This window comes from Seriola aureovittata, chromosome 10, assembly GCF_021018895.1.
Source record: "Seriola aureovittata isolate HTS-2021-v1 ecotype China chromosome 10, ASM2101889v1, whole genome shotgun sequence".
In the NCBI taxonomy this organism is placed as follows: domain Eukaryota; kingdom Metazoa; phylum Chordata; class Actinopteri; order Carangiformes; family Carangidae; genus Seriola; species Seriola aureovittata.
In genome coordinates, this window is record NC_079373.1 from 11,430,492 (window position 1) to 11,446,912 (window position 16,421).

At 42.7% G+C, this 16,421-nt stretch overlaps 1 protein-coding gene across 2 annotated transcripts in view; it reads left to right on the top strand.

Annotated features, from left to right (window-relative positions):
- syt7a (synaptotagmin VIIa) overlaps window positions 1-16,421 on the top strand; it is a 75,984-nt gene that overhangs the window by 49,067 nt on the left and 10,496 nt on the right. Inside the window, exons 7-12 of one of the 2 annotated variants that reach the window (XM_056386665.1) lie at window positions 588-719; window positions 10,681-10,783; window positions 13,002-13,269; window positions 14,741-14,910; window positions 15,334-15,448; window positions 16,129-16,328. In XM_056386665.1, coding sequence (XP_056242640.1) covers window positions 588-719; window positions 10,681-10,783; window positions 13,002-13,269; window positions 14,741-14,910; window positions 15,334-15,448; window positions 16,129-16,328 — 988 coding nt within the window. The remainder of the gene's footprint in view (window positions 1-587; window positions 720-10,680; window positions 10,784-13,001; window positions 13,270-14,740; window positions 14,911-15,333; window positions 15,449-16,128; window positions 16,329-16,421) is intronic. The other variant, XM_056386664.1, reaches the window with a different exon arrangement.

Consider the following 16,421-nt stretch of genomic DNA (forward strand, 5'->3'; position numbering starts at 1 on the left):
TGCGTGTGCGTGCGTGCGTGCGTGCGTGCGTGCGTGCGTGCGTGCGTGCGTGCGTGCATGCATGCATGCATGCATACAGGTGTGTACATAACTTTTACCTGTGTGGAAGCTGATGTGCAAACTGCTGAATATCACATCCATTAACGATCATTAACTAATCACCAACAGTTCCCTTAATTATTTGTTGTCTGTATGATGTGAACACAGCCTGCACCTGCTGTCAGCACCACTTCATTAATATCATTACAGTATTATTAATTTGGCCTTTCAGTTTAAGGTCTCGCCTTAATATCCTTCCCTGGACAAAGTGCTTACTGCTCGGGTGTTTTTGCTGATTTTCCCTCTATGACCATTTTCTCTGTTACTGCTTCCTCTGTTTACTCTCATGCGGTCTCTTATTGTCCAGCCGCCTCTCTGATTTCTGTCCTCGTTTTCACCTGAAATGACCTCTCTTTTCTTCTCTCTCCCTGCACCACACCTTCTTTATGTTCGATTTCCCTATCCTTTGCATCTCTGTTCTCTATTCTCGCCTCTCTTTCTGTCTCTGTCTCTATCTCTTATTGTATTTTTTTTTTATGGGGAGCCAGTGAAGGGAAGCTGGTGGTCCTGGCTTTGGCCATTGGTGTGGCCGAGCAAGATGACTTTGCCAATATCCCTGACCTGCAGGAAACAGCGCAGGCAGCACCACCAACCAATCAGGAGCCCCCTCCTGAGAAGAGGTACCGGATAACGTATGAGAGTGGTTGTTGTGTGTATGAGGGAGAACGGGGTGCAAATGAAAGGACGTGAAGGATACGTGACATCGAAGAAAAGCAGGAGATGATTTCAGAATCTAGGCGGAGGAAAGTAGTTTTGTTTTGAAGTGTTTTCGGTGAGTCACTGCACTTAGGTGCATTGTGCTACAGACCTGCACCTGAAATAGCACCACAGCTCGACACACTGTTACAGAAATAAAAATGAGAGCTGACTATAAAACCAAATGTGGAAAAAAAAAATACCCATAATGTGGAAAGAGTAAAGAGATAAAGCAATTTGGATGTTAGCTGTAAAGCAGTAATGAGCTCATAAATCACAGCAGTGAGATGCTCACTGCTACTCCAGTCCTTTTTTCTGCTTTTACAGGTAAAATTTCAGCCAATCACATAAAACAGTGTTTTCTCATGCCAGCTGTCTTGGCCATTATAATTTCTCCCCATATCGCAATGACATTCTCCCCCACCATTTTCATCTCTATTTGTTTGTCTTTTTACTACTGGCTTACAGAGACCTCCCATTGGTAATTGTCGTATTTCCTTTGTATCTTCATGCTTTTATTATCTCTGTCCTTTCTACTCCTATGTTCTTTTTTTCCCCTCCTGCTCATTAGCTTCCTTCAATCACCCTCTGCTACTCTGAGAGTCCCGTCTCTGTAGCTCCACTGAGGGCCCAGAGAGCCGCCTCATTATTCCACAACATGTTAGTCACTTACATAAACATGCTGCTAAAAATAAACCTTTTCCTTGCCAGCCACCTTACGCACAAGCTCCCTATCTCCCAAAATAATTGCTTTTGCATTCTGTAAAGGAATTGGACCAACTTTTCTTTTTTTGTAGAACAGTTTAAGACTAACAAAAGAGTACAGGGGTGGTTGTCATGTGAGAGAAAAGGCTCACACCACGCTGTGCTTATGTTTGCTCATTTTCAGCCACGGACGGCGGTTTTTGATTATTTGCGCAAGAGTATAACACCACAGAGCCACAGCGTAATCCTGTGTTTGGTCCAGCCCTAGGCAGATGCGACACACTCGATTTCTTCTGCAGTCCAATTAGGCTGTTTTAACCTCACTTTGATTCTGTGACAAATCGGACACAATTTTTGAGATGCATAATATGACATACACCTTAAAAAACAAAATGGCAGAAGAGGGTGAACAAATTCTGATTTACTTGTCACGCCAATTATTCCTCATTCAATGTTTGATAAATTTGACACATGACTTAAAACAAGGGCTCTATTACAATAAAGATGGTAACTGTTTTCTTATGTAGACTGCACAGCTGCAGTATGAAGCTGCACATGTGGGCTGGAGACATTTTTTTTGTTCTTGTGCCTTCGTCCCCAAAATAGTAAGCACCTTTATTTGTCATAAAAAGTTTGCCTTTAGAGCTATGCTACGTCAACAACTACTGAGAGATATTTGTGTCTCAGTTTGTCGGCCTCATTTTAGTCTCCTGCCCCCGAGCGTCCTGTGGCCTTTTCCTGGAGTCCACACAGCGCTACGTGGAGCTACAAACAAGCATGAAAGTCATCTTTGACTAAGAATGTCGCTTTTGTGAACATCAAAAGTATTGCCATTGTTCAGGATTAGTGTGAAACCCGTAGAGCCACAGAGGAGTACAATTTTCTGTGTAATTTGCTGTGCACATTACATCTGGCTTTTCCAGAATTTTATTCACCTGGAAACCTCCTTAAATGGGTTGTGAAATCCACTAATAGACTAAACAGCAAGAAGGAACCACAGGCCGCTCGGTCCAGCACACGGCCAGCAGGACTCACCTCGAATAATGGTGATTGAGTGCATTGTGGTATTTTCTAGATTAACCTGAGGTTCATTTAATTTCTTTCAGTCAAAACAGAATGACTGGCAGCTTTACAGTCTGTGAACAATAGAGAGGTAGGGAGTAAAAAAATAATGATTTGACTAATGAATGTCTCGGCCACTTTACTGAGCTCCTGTCTATCCCTTTCCTGAGCTGTAAACTAATTCCACTTGAGCCACGTATTGTTTTGTTTGTTTCATGATAAATTACAAATTCAAATCTATAATGAATGATTTAGCCACACTTTAATTGGTTGCTAAATTTAGGCGCTCGAATAAACATTATAAGTCCACAGTGTATTAAAAATGCAAGGTGTAAGCTTGCTGGGAGTATATCATTCCCCATGGTGTTAGTGCTGACTTCACAGATGTCTGACCATGATTTAATCAATCACGCTCTTGGCATATTGCTCGTTCTAAACGGGGCTCTCGAGCCTGCATCCAGCTGGAGACAAAGCCATTCTTTCATTCGCCTTTCGCTCTCCACACCCCTCTGTGCAGCCATATCATCGCAGTCTGTGCATTTACATCAAACATGTCCTTCATGTGCCCGTCACTCATCTCCATACCTGCATCACTCATGTTGCACCCCTTGAATTTATTCAACAAAAACTGACCTATCTGAATGACGACACTGGCAAATTATTTCCGCCAAACACAAAGCCTCTGAAGTTAATGTGAATAGTTTGTGACTCTCAAAATCGTCAGTGCTAACATCAAAGTGAAATCTCTCCTCCCGTGATGAATAGCAAAGAGCTGTTCTCTGCACAAGTGATGTGTGGTGGAAAGTAACTAAGTACATTTACTCAAGTTCTGTACTTTGTACTTTTTCTTCCACTACATTAATTTGACAGCTATAGTTAAAGGTCCCATATTTGACACTTTTCCTATGTTTTATTTGAAGTTTTGATATCCATAAGATGATATATTTGTGGTTTTAAGAACCAAAAACTATTTCAATTCAGTTTCACATCTCCTCTCAGGCTTCTCTCTGGAGCTCTAGTAACAACTGGTTGGTGAGCCAATCAGAAGAGAGGCTGAGCCTGTGGGTCCAGGTGGGCGGGGCTTGGGGCATGGCTGAGAGGGGTAACTGCTTTGTTGTGACGTCACAAAGTTACAGAAGTCCTGACGGCTCATTTTAAGGCACAGTTTCTTAATACAAACTGTGTGCATCTTTCTTTGGACTGAGCTCTTTGATACTTTCACAGTATTAATATATTAATATACCTAGACCTGCTTTATAATCAAAAAAGACATGTAAGGGTCACTTTATACAATATGGGACCTTTAATAGTTACTCTACAAATACTGTAACAGATTTTCTATTATCAAATGTAGATTCGTTTATAAAATATAACAAATAGTTAAAAATTAAACCAATGATTTAATGACCCTTTAGTTGGCAATTCCCATCTAAACCTCACAGATGGTTCAATATGAAAAACTGTTCAAGAAAGCTAAAATGTTCCAATATTTCATAAGAAAAAGCAAAGATTAGAACAGTTTGTAAAATATGAATACAAATCTATGTCGCAGAATTCTGTTCTGCTCCATTAATCATCTCTCTGCCCCTCAGATTAATGCTAAGATCTTTAGGAGGCGACCCAACCCCTGGGACCAGACTAAACTACCTAACAGTATATAAGTGGTTAAACCTAGCCCCACCTTGACCAGCTACAACGTTAATATACTTCTTACACATTGATGAGACGTGTCAATGCTAATGATTTTTTAAACATTTATTAATTAAATGTGTCACCAACAGGAACATTTTATTGCAGAAAGTACATTTTGCTGAGAATACTTCTGTACTTTAGGTTAAGTAGGGTTTTGAAAGCAGGACTTTTACTTGTACTGGAGTATTTTACATTGTTGTATTGGTATTTTTACTGATGTACAAGATCACAGTGCCTCTTCCACTGCTGGAAACAGAAATGCTGAACAGCATGTAGGGACAAATAACAACAGAGAGGCTTTTCATTTACCCCTCAGCAGTGTTTATGCTTCATTGTTGCTTGGCCATAGTTGAAGGCAAGCAAAACAAACACAGTCTTATCCCCACTGGCCATGAGAAGGTGTTATAGTGCATGATATTCATTACGCTCCTTCACTGACCTTGTGTGTGCGATCGCTGGATGAAAGCGTTCTGCGCAGCCATTTGTTTATGAAGTGAGGCAGGAGCTGACTGACAGTTTGAAAGGCACCAGAGCTGGTGGTAGTGATAGAGACTTTCAAACCAAGGTTACACACTCGCAGGGGAGAGAGCGGGCGGGAAGGCTGCGCAGTAAAATAGCGGAGGAACTCGGATGGATTACAAAATTGTATGTTGCTTTGATTATGGGGCCACACATGCTGAGATGTTTATATCCCAGGCATCCATAGGTTGTGGATGTTAGAAAGCTTAATTAGGATGTTAGAGTGGCTCGTTAATGCCTCATCGGTCTTCACTTGTACAATTCTGTTTCGATTCAGTGAACCTATACTGTAGGTTCTCCTGCACTGTTGCTATAAAGAGAAGCCATAATCCCCGAGAGCTTTGAATCTAGATCTCTCTCTGAGCAGCAAGCCAACGGGCCAATGAGGGTGGAGGCTCGGGACGGGGGAGGCGGGATACGTCCTTGTGCCACATTGACATTAAATCCACTTGCCTTTGGTCTTTCAATTATTCATCCATGCATGTTACATCATTTTGAGTAAGCCAGCAGAGTTGTTTCTTGTTTCTGAACACATCTTGCAGATATTAATAGATATAGCTGTAGATTTCTCTGCCTCAAAGACGTGATGCATTCTGAGATTCTCTGAGTGTCCATTAATTGCCAAGTGGGCTATATGATATTGCTCCATAATTTATGAGCTTATTACATTGCTTAAGTGACACGAAAGGCTATGATAAACAGGCAGTTTTGACCTATTATCTAAATCAATATAAATGTGCGTTTATTTGACATCATGACTGTGTTTGTGCTCTTAACGCATTAGTCTGAGTAGGAGGAGTTTAATCTTTATGTGGTGGAGCATGGTGTGTTTAGGCTAATGTAATGTTAGGTCATTTTGAGGTCACATGCATGTTTAGAGTGCGGTTTACCAGTCTTGTTTTCTTAGATGATAGAAAGAAAAACTGCTGTCATAATGCTTCCAGATGATATAATCAATATGTGTGTTTGGACAAACACGTGTAAATTGATTATGCTATGTTCTGCTAGTCTGACACAGTGCTCCTCCTGTGACAGGGGCTTTGCAGGCCCGACTAATCAGCAGAGTCTTCAGGGGCTCTGGTTAAGACTGCCCCTGAGGCTCTGGCGCCCTGTAGCCACCATGCTCATCCTCACATCACAAGGGGAATGTTGAGATGCATTCAGTTACATGCTAAGAGAGGGGGGAAAGAAGATAACACTGACGCGGGGGGAAAAAAAAGGAACCACAAAACGAAGAGTAGGAGGGGAGCACATTCATATTTCCATCCATCTATATGTCAGGGGAGGATGAAAGAAAATTCAGAGTGCAAATCCATCTTCCTTCAATGAGAGTAGTAGGAGGGAGTGCTCACTGTATTCTGCACATCCCTGTATTATGCAGGGCTGGAGGCAGCACTCTAGCCAGCAGGTACATGCTGCTACACATGCTCATCTCATACACACAGATAGATGGATGGCGGTTGGGGAGAGGAGCTATTAGGAGCATTAACCTGGGACTCCTGTGTCCTGCCTCAGAACAGGTGGCACATCTGCAGCAGCCTCCACCTCAGAGGCAATCTTTGAATTTAATCGGGATTCAAAACATTTGGTAGACTCGTGTTTGGAGTTTTAATGGACTTGAAAAATGTTTTGATGATTTCATGTTGCTGAAATTCCCCGGGATGATAGGTCAGTTGTTTTGGTTGAGCTCGGAAGAATGACTGCTAAATTGCAGAGAGTATTGGGAGGCTATAAAGGGAGGTGGGGCTCTGAACCGTTACAACATTATGCTCATCTTTGGATTTGAAACGAATCCTGTTTGCCATCTACAGTATTTTATTTTATATAGTTAACAGGGCAATTGCAAACCAACCAAGAAGTAATGTGTTAAAATACATTTAAAATATGGCCTCTAATAAAAATAAAATAGACATGTAACAGTATTTATAGAGATCCACGTTTGGAACTGACTGAATTGTGGTGTTGTTTTCTATTTCCTTTTTGGAGTTCAGTGAAAGAAGCAGATACATTTAGCACCTCCCTTGTTGCTTCTTCCTGAAATGGGATTTCAGTAAACGATGCTATTTTAGACTCATTTCCAGTTCCAGAACGTAGGAAGTAATTAGTCAACAGTGAAAACATCCACATTCATGTGCTGCAGCAGAGTCTTTGGTCATAGCTTGAGAAGTGAAGCAGCAGGGATGACTGGCTGACTCCAGTGTGAACGTACATGTGTTTCATGTGGATGATGAAGTTATGTAAGCAGCGCTGTGCTTTACTGCTGCGGTTTTGACTGTGAATGATCCTGGGAAGTATGATGTGGCCCCTGAAGAATGATAGATCTAGTGGGCGACTATAAAATTGAGCATAGACATTGAAATACATCACTTCACGGTCTCAGGCGAGCGTGTTTGTTTGAGTGTGACATGTTTGCAGAGGGGTGGGGAGTCTGAGTGTCTGGGGAAAAAAAAAAAGAAAAAAAAAGCTGGGGCTGGGTTGGGCTTTCTTTCTCGCGTCTCTCTCCAGCCTAGAAGTGGAGTGTCTTTCCCCCCCCCTCCCCCTCTCTTCGAGCTGCTGGCCCTCGGTCAGGTAACAAAACAGGATAGTATCACAGGACGGTGAAACCCAAAGTGGCCCCGCCTGCCTCCATATGTCTGTTCATGTGAATGTGTGTGTCTGCGAGGCTCTCACCCGTACCTGTCATATATCCTATACCTTATCTTCTTTGTTCTCAGTGTGTTTGCCTGTTTGCTGCACCCCTCTAAACACACCCTTCCCTTGCGTCCACTCCCAACAACCTCTTGTCACAACACCTCAAACCCCCATATGTATGGTCTGTGTTTCTAGAGCCGTTGCTATGCCAACAGCCCACTTTCTGTGCCTTAGCTGTGGGAGAATCTGATTTGAACTCGAGTCCACTCTGCCTCCCACTGGATACTGTAGACAACTGCAGGCTCTAAAGCATAAATTTCCACATCAACCCCCAAGGGGTCAGACAGAAAAAAGCATTGGCACCAAAATGTAGCAGTTGTAGTATTACCATCTGCCACAATTAATATTGCTTTTTTAGAAATGGAATAAATTGAGACCAATCTTCGTTTTCAATTCATGATACTCTTCAGAAACTGGATAATCTGGAGGAAGTACCTTATTTTCTGCAACAAATCTGCAGCCCCAGCCGCTTTGTTTAAACAGCCTGGAGGCAGCGCTGGAGCAGAGGACCACCTCAGGTGCTGTAGAGCAGGGCTGGTAGAAAGGCCATTCCCCTGGCTGCACTAGCTCTTACCTGAGAATGCACTGAACCCCTGAATGAAGCATGAAGCAGAATGAATAATTGAAGATGTTCACTCCCCCATCAATAGTTGGGAGGTGGAGGAGGAGGGAGGTGCCTTGCTTTACTTCAAGCCATAAGTCTCTCTCCTAGCTTCAGAGCTCGTTTGAGCTCATCCTCAGATCTTGGTTAAGTGTTTTTACCCAGCCTTTTCCTCACCTCTCAAACCTGTTGACTGCAGTTTAGAGTCTGTGCAAAAAAACAGGCCCCCCGAAAATGCATTTACCTCCTCCCTTGGCAACTAATACAACTAACACCAATTGATAAACAGTCCCTTCCCTTCCCGAAATGGTTAACATCCCTCCTTCCCCCCGTCTCGCTCTGGTTCCTTTGCTGGTTGAAGTGATTGTCTGTTTGCCTGTCTTGTTTGCTTGCTTTTTCTGTCTGTCTATTTGTCAGTATATTTTCCCCTGGTTCTGTCCTTGTCTTCTGCAAAAATGTACACATTATTGCATTCAACATCAATTCTCATCCAAATTTGCAGTTCAGAGCGCCAACAAAAAAGTGCCACCCATGAGACATACATTCTCTCAGTGAAAAGCTCAACAGAAGAATGCTGGCCAGACAGACAGACTTTCTATGGGCTCCTTGTTTCCTGCCTGTCCAAGGCATTGCCTTCACTCTCTGAGTGACAACTACTTGCATATATTATATATGCACATGTAGCCAATGCCCGTTTGTGCTTTGGCCCTGTGTCCCCAGTCCACACTTTTAGAGTGTTGCCAATTGGTTGGAAAATCAGGTTAGACTTAAAGTGAACTTGTACCATTTGTAGTTATCACTTCTATTTAACAATGCCCTCTTCTGTAACACTCTAAATGTGCACTTCCTATGTTCTTACTATTTGTCCCTTTTTGTGTTTTCAATGATATTATATTTTGTATTGTATATCTACCCCTTATTTCTCTTTCATTCTATATCTCATCTATCGTTTATTTTGAGCTCTCCACTTAAAGAGCAACGGTTCTTGCTCTCTCTCTCTCTCTCTCTCTTTTTCCTTGTGATCAATTGTATTTATTGTCTTTTTCTTTTCCTCTCTGTGCTCTTTTTCTCCCTCTAGCATGTTCGCCCCTTTGTCTCCTGTTAGAGATATTGTGTGTGCATAGCTCTTTATTTTTTTTGTCTCTTATTCTTTGATACTTATCAGACTGACCAAACTAAGCCTCTCTTGTGTTTCCAGGCTTTCCTTCCTTCATTCCCTATCTTTTCTTGCAGCTCTGTTTTTTCTCTCTAATGTGCTGGTGTTTGTAACAATCTCACTCTGTTTTGGTTTTGGTTTTTTGTAACCTCACTGTTCATGCTATTAATACTTGCTATCTCTTCTAATACAGAAAAAATAATTTTCAGCTTGCTTTTCTCTTTCTTACATTCCTTGTTAAACCTTCTATCTTATCTACAGTCTTTATGATTTCTGTCCAGTTTGTGCGTCTGCAGCATCCTCTCTGCATCTGCTCGTTTCTTTTCTCTTTCTCTGTGTTTCTGTTCTTGTCTTTCGTCTCTATTTACTGTTTGTTTCTTGCCTAACGGTGTTTCAGTGTTCAGCCTCTCCATGTGCCTTGAGCAGTCATCTATGGAGTGCTGTGTGTCCAATGTGTCATATTGCATTGGCCAGGACTTTTGCATTTGGCTCTTTCTTGTTCTATCTTTTCTCTCATGATTCCTTTGATCTCATAATATTTATCCTCTTTTAATTTTTTGTCTTCTTTTGCCAGTTTTCCTTTTCTTTACACTTTGTGATTCTTGTTGTTATCATGATGTATGAACATAGAGGTTTTTCTCCCACTTTAATGTTATGTTTTCAACAATCCTTGTGTGAAGGAACTAAACTTAACATCTATTAACATTTGTACCTAAGTATCAGCTGTGCCATGGGAGATCTCTGCTCTCTCCTTTATGTTTTTTTTTAATCAATATTTTGTGTTGATGCAAAGTTAATAACTGAGAGATTTAAACACACAAACACTATAACATCTGTCCTGTTAAACGTCTGGTCCTCTACATGTTGCTATACATGTCTGTCTACTGTGTATATATAGTAACGTCCTGTTGCTATACATGTCATTATACATGTGTGTCTTGTTAATGTCTTTAGAGGGACTAAGGGTTGATCATAAACTCTGGGGATTGGACATAATTAATGGGTTTCTATCAATTTTAAATTTAGTGGTTCTGTTTCGTGTTCTGTCTGAAAATGTGTTTGTTTACTTAGTGGAGGTAACTTTCCTGTTAGAGATATGGATGTTTGCCACACTGGACATATGTATAGTCATCTCAGATTCCAAGTTTCATCAAACACAACCCACTGCATCAAATGTCCTCAGTTCTAGCGCCCGACGTTAATCTGTGGAATCTCTGGCAGATTTTATTTGGCATCGCTCATGATAGCTAGAGAAAGCACAATCTACTTTGAAGCGACTTCTGTCCAAAGCAAACTTGGACTCAATTGGTCATTTCAGATAGACAGTGGTCTAGCGCCAAACAGGTGGAGGTTGGACTCCCTGTGTGCTCAGACATTCTCTCTTTCTGGAGATGAGTTAGCTTCTCAGCACATGTTCTCGCTCTTTTCCCTCTGCGTCAAACTGTGTTTTTGCTTACAGGGGCAACAAGCCAGCTAACAGCCCCAAGGGTCAACCCCCTGATGCTGACGGTCACTCCTCCGTCACTGACCTGGCCAACTCTCTCACTGGAGACATGGTGATGGTAAGACCCTCTGTCCCACCACTCATCAATCCCACTGTCACTTAGGCTGATAACGCTCGGTGTACACGATATGGGCAAAAGTATGTGGACGCCCTTGTCTTTGTGTCCCAATCTTTTTCGGGCCCCATAATTCCAGGTATCGGATAAGGCAGGGAAATGTTACTGAAAAAGGAGGAAATAGCAAATTTGTTTGACACTTGGTTGTGGATGAATATGCACTAGTTGGTAATTATGGCACCAGTACGATGTTTGTGGGATTGCCTCAATTCCCTCTATTGAAGGAAAATCACCCATTACAATAACGTGGCCCATTTCTGTGGTTTTAGTAACTGTTGCACAACAGTGGAGCTCTGTGGCACAGAGGGATCATTTATATCAGGCTTTGCCTACACTGACAGTATTTGTCAGTAGGTTCAAGTCATTGCTACTTTTTGGCTTGTCATGGGATTTGTTGAAAATATGAAAAATCGAGAATTTCCGCAGAAAATCTTAAAGGGACACACCAGTGTTGATCTTCCATAAAATTGGGGAAATCTTGGGGAGATAGATTAAAAATCATTGGTCAAAACTGTTCAGTTCACAAAACTGTAACAGACTTCAAGATATTCAGATTTTTAACAACTAGCCTGGCTCAAGCTCCAAAACCACTGGATCCTACATGCATGCATCCTACAGTTTGTAAAGCAAGGGCAGGTCAGTAAAGCTTTCAGTTTCAAACTTGTAGTCTCAAACCCCAAGTCTAGAAATAACCCAGAAGCCAACATCAGGGTTATTTTCTCAGACCTTTGAAAAGCTCCATCCAGAGCTACAGAAGATGTTTTACAGCTGTTTTCACAGGATGAGTAGAACTCCTCCTGATAAGTAAACTGACCTTGACATGACCGTTCCAGTTTGGCGTGGAAGAGCTGGACTGGACTAGACTGGAGTCCTGAGCTCAACCCCCGTCCAACACCTTTGGCAATGAATCAGAACGCTGACTGTGCAGCAGGCTATATCAGCCAAAATCAGTGTCTGACCTCATTAATGCTTTTTGCGGCTGAATGGAAGCAAATCCTTTCAGCGAGAGTCCAAAATGTTGTGGAAAGACGTCCCAGAGGAGTGGAGGAATCACACTGATGCCTGTGGTTTGAGAGTGAAATGTTCAGTGATCACATACGGTATTTGTGTCCACATACTTTTGACCATGAGGTAATTCTTCTCGCTGCAAGGGCTCGTGCTTCAGAGTCATCCTCCATGCACAGGATGATTTACAGCTGCACATGGTAATAACGGAGTCATTATAGAAAAAAATACACAGCCAGTTCCCACAGTGGCAATCAAGTGAGACAAGCCATCCAAGGTGACTCACACTGTTTGATAAATTAGACTTGGAATATTTCACACACAGTTCTGAAACCCATGTTGACAAATTCTGAGTGAGTCAGTCTTTGTCACTTTGAAATTCTGAAATCAGCTATTTCAGGTAATGCTCCCAGTGAGTGTTTGCATGCAAACCACTTCTCAGGCTAGTGTTTTTCAAAGTGTCAGTGGAGGCTCTTGCACAAAGTTGGTCTCATTAACTACTTGTTTTTATCTCTTTCAAAGTCCTCAACTGCCTCGCTCCAATGAATGCTATTGTTAGAGAGAGACAGAGAGAAAATTAAAGGACAGAGACAGACGGTGGAGCAACAGGGAGAAAAGAAACAACCATAAACACAACACAGCTGCCAGTGAAGACAGGCAACCTTGAGCTGTGCCTCCCTGCCCGCTCTCTCCATGTCCCTTCATTCAATGCTCTCTCTCTCTCTCCTGCACTTTCTCTTTGTCTCTTGCTCTCCCTTTCCCTCTCTCTGTCCGCTGCTTTCTATCAGATAGCGGCCTTTTAGTACACAGCCGTGATAAAGCAGTCAGAGTGGCTGTGAGAGAGACTGGGTGGTCTAAATCTTCCCTATCTACAATCTGAGCACCTCCTGCCTCTTAAGAACATTAGTAAGGAAATTAAACTCTCTCACTGTTCTTAATGTCAGACCAATCTCTGCCTTTAAGCAGCTGCCTCTATATGCCAGGATAGAAATGCAGCTCTAAAATCTCCTCCTCCTCCTCACGGTCTGAGTGCACGTGCTTGTGTCACAAAAAGTGTGTGTGTTCTTAGACTGAACCTTTTGTGTGAGTGGTTGCCGCTGCTGCTGTTGCATGTATGAGTGTTCATATTTATGTGACTTCGATGGTGGCCCTGCAGCTGTCTCCAGGGTCGGAGGATGATGACGGTGAAGGGCCTATCAGTGAGAAGCTAGGCCGGATCCAGTTCAGCATAGGCTACAGCTTCCAGAACACCACTCTCACCGTCAAAGTTCTCAGGGGCCAGGAACTCCCGGCCAAGGACTTCTCCGGCACCTCCGACCCCTTCGTCAAGATCTACCTGCTGCCTGACAAGAAGCACAAGCTGGAAACCAAGGTCAAGAGAAAGAACCTCAACCCCCATTGGAACGAAACCTTCCTGTTTGAAGGTCTGTGTTATTTCCATTCAGCTACTTTTCAGAGACCTGTCTGTTATTGTTGTTGTTACACACTTTCTGTTACATTTTGCCATTTTACCCATCAAAGTTCCTGAAAACCTGTTTTTATATCATAAGCGTATCCCTACAACATGAAATATTCATAACTAAATAAGCAACTCTGAACATTTAAGCTAAAACAATTGCTATGATTTAACAGTAAAACACTGAAAAACTCTGATAAGCTGCTGCATCTGGACTGTGTGGGTGTTGTTTCATCAGATTTCCACTTCAAACTAGTGAGAATAGTACGAATGAAAATAGAAGTGCACAAATCTCTCATGTGAAATAACCACAAGTGTTCACACTTTGGCAGATAATTATGTGTTCATATGAGACCCCATTGAATGAAGCTGAATGAAGAGAATAGGTTTTCAGGGGCTTTAAACATTCTAATATAAAATGATCTGTGCTTCTGTGCTATGCTTGAGAGGGTTGGTTTCCACAGATTCGACAGCTTGGCATAACTCTTTAAAGCAATAGTGGGGCAATTCGGAAAGGTTTTACTAATTATGAAGAAACAGTCAGGAGCTGCTTCTTTTAGCATAAAGACTGGAAAGCTGGAAATAGCTATTCCGGCTGTTTGAAGGTAAGAAAATGCATGTACCAGCACCTCTAAGCCTAATGATCACCTTATGTCTCATTTGTGCAATCCATATAAAAACCAAGTGTAAAAACGTAGGTCTGCTTCGGTTCTTTATGCTAAGCTAAGCTAACCAGCTTCTTGCTGTAGCCTTATATTTAACAGACAGATATAATAGTGGCTTCTCATTTAACCAGAGAGCGAATAAGCTCACTCGCAAGCCCGAAGTCTGTAAAGTCTCATTAGGCATTCATAGCAATGACAATGTTCCTCAGCGCTCAGAGAGCATCGTGGGAGTTGTGTGACAAGTCACAATGAATGTGTGAAAATAGGACAAAATTTTTTTTGCATTGATAAAACCTCCAGCTCAAGACACTGCAGTCATTTTTTTGTTTAAAAAAAAAAAATCTACAATATTCTTGAGCTCTGTCAACGGCAGATGTTTAGTAGCAGCGTCACAGAGCGATGAGGTTTGTAACACCTGTATGATCTGAATATGTTTCATTAGGACCATCGTGCTCGGATGACAGCGCAGTGTTAAATTAACCAAAATAATGTTCAAAAGGCTCAAACCCTTTCCAAAATTAGAACAATGGCCAGTGCTCTTGAAAAATGAATGTGATAGGTCTTCGTGACTGGAGTATAATGATCCGTCTCAGTCATCTGAGAGAGAGCGCTGGCAGGTCCTGTCGTTTCTGAAATGCACTTTGGCCTTTGCCAAATTCATCCCTGTTAGCACGGTGCAGATTACACTGCTCTCTCTGCACTGTCAGGAATATTTTTTCACTCTCTGTAACTAAGCTCACTCCTCAGCGTTATCTGTTTCTGCCTCTGTTTTAGGCTTCCCTTATGAGAAGGTGAGAGAGCGCACTCTTTACCTTCAGGTGTTGGACTACGACCGCTTCAGCAGGAATGACCCCATTGGAGAAGTGTCAATCCCCCTTAACAAGGTGGAACTGGGCCAGATAAAGACCTTCTGGAAGGAGCTCAAGCCCTGCAGTGATGGCAGTGTAAGAGCGAGGGGATGACCATCAGGTCATCAGGCTGAATGATGACAAATCCAGTTTTTTCATTCAAATGTTGTGATTACAGTTTTATTGAATACGAGTTTGATGCCATTCATTGACTGCTTTTAGCATGTGAGCTTGATTGATGTAATTTTAGGGTGAGCAACAGGCTCAGCTCAGCCACCCTGGTCACTGGACCATCTGTGTTTGGCACAAGGGGTTAGAGCAGAGAGGGCAGCGATGTAAGATTACACAATAAAATAGTGAGTAATCTGAGTTTGATATTCCCTGATGAAATCTGATATTAGAGTGAGCGAATCATACTCCACTGTGTGTGTGTGTGTGTGTGTGTGTGTGTGTGTGTGTGTGTGTTGTGTGTGTGTGTGTGTGTGTGCGCGTGTGTGCGTGCGTGTGTGTGTTCCGCAGGGGAGACGGGGAGACCTGCTGGTGTCACTCTGCTATAATCCCACTGCCAACACCATCACTGTGAACATCATCAAAGCGCGCAATCTCAAAGCCATGGATATCGGGGGCACCTCAGGTAGAGATTCCTCCTCGTTTGTTTAGTCTTTTCTCTTTCTAGCCCTTGTCCACCGGTCTGAAGCCCTTCTTCTGACATTGGAAGCTCTGTGGCTTCACACACAGCTCTGGCTCTGTGTTCAAACATTTCCTGACCTGTCCGTGCGGACGACGGCTGCCGTCTGGCTCCTGAGCTGGGTCGCACCGCAGATAGCTGCGGCAGCAAGGTGACACTACGTCAAGTGTGTCTCCCTTGCCCTCTCTCTATCCTGTTCTGTCTCTTTCTGTATATCTATGAGGATCTTCAGCCTCCCAGCCAAATCTGTGTCAGCCCAGTTTGGTGCTAGTTTTCAAAGTATCAGGTCTCACTGTGAAATGCTTTCTGTGGCATATCTTTGTAAAATTACCTCTTCCTGCCACAGCAGGAGCGGTGGCTGTTAGTATTACAGAGTATGATAATGCTCCAGAATTGGTAGTACAAATCCCAGGCCCTATTTCCATAAATACTTCCTCATTTGTATGTTTCCTAGCTCAAGGGATAAGTTGACCTTGAGCTCAAACTAGGTATCTGCTTCCCTGCTGCCTTCCCCTGACTTTAACAATTAAGAGGGTAATTGCAAACCTGACCCTAAAAATCCCCCTCAATGTGCATCTTCATCCTCCATCTCATGTAAACTGCTGCACTCTCCGTCCATATTGTAGATCCATATGTGAAGGTGTGGCTGATGCACAAGGACAAGCGTGTAGAGAAGAAGAAGACGGTGACGATGAAGCGCTGTCTGAACCCTGTCTTCAATGAGTCCTTCCCCTTCGATGTCCCCGCCCATGTGCTGAGGGAGACCACCATCATCATCACCGTCATGGACAAGGACAGGCTCAGCCGCAATGACGTTATCGGCAAGGTAACACTTTGTCAACTTAGTCTTGTTGCCCTTGGTCACAACTTTTCCGTAGCATTTCCATCTCGGGACAACACTGAATTAAAGCAGGGGCCA